General features: G+C 29.6%; 2 protein-coding genes across 2 annotated transcripts in view; one reads left to right on the plus strand and one right to left on the minus strand.

Moving 5' to 3' along the window:
* The window catches only part of LOC137631987 (pro-epidermal growth factor-like), a 14,225-nt gene extending 13,977 nt beyond the window's left edge, over window positions 1–248 (minus strand). The window contains exon 1 of the mRNA XM_068363973.1: window positions 61–248. Within this exon, the coding sequence (XP_068220074.1) occupies window positions 61–199 (139 nt within the window). The 5' untranslated portion in view covers window positions 200–248. The remainder of the gene's footprint in view (window positions 1–60) is intronic.
* A 461-nt stretch (window positions 249–709) lies between these two features.
* Window positions 710–2,500, plus strand: part of LOC137631853 (spore coat protein SP96-like) — a 24,299-nt gene continuing 22,508 nt past the window's right edge. The window contains exons 1-3 of the mRNA XM_068363860.1: window positions 710–731; window positions 1,319–1,405; window positions 2,161–2,457. Coding sequence (XP_068219961.1) covers window positions 710–731; window positions 1,319–1,405; window positions 2,161–2,457 — 406 coding nt within the window. The remainder of the gene's footprint in view (window positions 732–1,318; window positions 1,406–2,160; window positions 2,458–2,500) is intronic.

Here is a 2,500-nt window from a genome sequence, read left to right on the forward strand (position 1 = left end):
ATGTCCCCCAGAAGTCATGAAAATCCCCAACGAATCTAAAACAAACACAGCCTCCCGTACCTTCAAGTTTCCTCAAGACGTTCTCCAAAGCTCCAATTAAACTTTGGAAGATTTCGGCGTTCATCACTTGCGTCTGCTGAGAATCAACGAATTCTGTGATCGCTGTAACGAGAAATATGAAAGAGAGCGAGCACTTCATTTTGATGGGACTAAGGCAAATGAGAACACTGCCTCACCACGTCTCTCTCTCTCTCTCTCTCTCTCTCTCTCTCTCTCTCTCTCTCTCTCTCTCTCTCTCTCTCTCTCTCTCTCTCTCTCTCTCAAGGTCTTTGGAGTGTTGCTTAGGTCTTGCGTCGTCTAAAACAAGGCTGGGCCTTGTATTCTTGGGAGAGTTGTGGCGTCATGATTATGTTCTACATAATAAACATTACACGCTTAGACGTCCTATGTTGTTTGTGTTTGTTTACATGACTTTTGGTCTTGAAACCGAATAATCAGCTACGTTTTCACATACAAATTATGAAAAACAAGCAAATTTCAATAAGCGAAAAATATTTGTTTAATAATGTTAAAAGTGTCATGACTGCCCACTTACGTTTCTAAGTTCAGTTATGTGGTAATAAAATTAGATATATTTTAACGAATTATATTGAAAAAATAAGAGCAGTTAATAGCTAATCTTGGTATGGCATAGTTTAGGAAATTTAACATGTATGAGAGTAGTATAAAGCGTGATTTAGCCAGTTTTATTTAGACAAAGGTAATTTTTTTTTTCTCCTGCTGTGATCTTAATATCGACATATAAAATCTCTCTCTCTCTCTCTCTCTCTCTCTCTCTCTCTCTCTCTCTCTCTCTCTCTCTCTCTCTCTCTCTCTCTATATATATATATATATATATATATATATATATATATATATATATATATATATCTCATATATATACAATGTATATATATATATATATATATATATATATATATATATATATATATATATATATATATATATATATATATATCTATATATACAGGCATACTCTTGTTCAATAGCGATCCAAGTCTTGCCAATTAATTATACCGTTTTCCTTTGGTAATATTCTGTGTGGTATAATTCTTCAGTGTATTTTCAAGATAACCAGAAATACAGTTTTGATAATTCAAATGAATGTAAAATGTATTTTGTAAAAATAGGCTTACTCGGATTTCGTCAACATAATATCTTTAGTGAAGCATTTAAATGATTTATTTATGCAGTTGTCAATATGTCTAATTGTTTATATACTCCAGTGTCATTTTCTTACGCCAACTTACCTTTACAGGTAGTGTGACGTGTTCGTTTAGCAACGTGGCTATTGATCTGGCGTCGCTTTCCTTCAGCGTAAATGATCATACGTTTATTTACAATGGTAAGGTGTTTGAAGAATAATAATAAAAAAATAATAAAAGCAAGAATCATCATGACAATTTTATTTACTGCTCAATTTCTTCATATTTTAATTTTTTAATTTTTGCATGATTTTTTTTGCTTGGTGAGTTTATCCTTTTAAATGAGGTGTCTAGAATTTCGGATTAATTATCGAGTGCAGAATGATTAGTATAATCTTCTTGCTTTATTTCTAATTAAATTCCGTTGTCTATATATATAGGATTCATGGCTAATGTTTCTTTATATATATATATATATATATATATATATATATATATATATATATATATATATATATATATTATATATATATATATATATATATATATATATATATATATATATATATATATATATGTATACATATACATACATACTGTACATGTATAAATGTATATATATATATATATATATATATATATATATATATATATATATATATATATATTATAATGTACAGTATATATACTGTATATATATATATATATATATATATATATATATATATATATATACATACCTACATGCATACATACATATAAATGTGTATATATATATGTGGTTGTATATATATATATATATATATATATATATATATATATATATATATATATATAGCCTATACACAATTTATACTTTATTGCTTAGAGATCCAAATTTCTTCTCAGATTTGTCAAAGGTTTTCTATTGATAATTATCTTAAAGATCATTTCCTAAACCTTTGGGGTTTTGCAGTGTCTCAGCCAACTGCAGGCTCAACTTCACTGTTGGGGACAGAAGCATATGCAACACCAACATCTGCAACATCAGCGTCCGGAGCACTAACATATGCAACACTAGCATCTACAACATCAGCATCTGCAACATCAGCATCTGCAACACCAGCATCTACATCAGAAACTTCAGCAACAAACGCATCTACATCACAAACTTCAGCAACAGACGCATCTGCATCAGAAACTTCAGCAACAAACGCATCTACATCACAAACTTCAGCAACAAACGCATTTACATCAGAATCTACAGCAACAAGTAGGTCAAGTTAATTAATTTCGTAAAACTTGAAACTAAGTTC

The sequence above is a fragment of the Palaemon carinicauda genome, chromosome 40, assembly GCF_036898095.1.
Source record: "Palaemon carinicauda isolate YSFRI2023 chromosome 40, ASM3689809v2, whole genome shotgun sequence".
Lineage (NCBI taxonomy): Eukaryota > Metazoa > Arthropoda > Malacostraca > Decapoda > Palaemonidae > Palaemon > Palaemon carinicauda.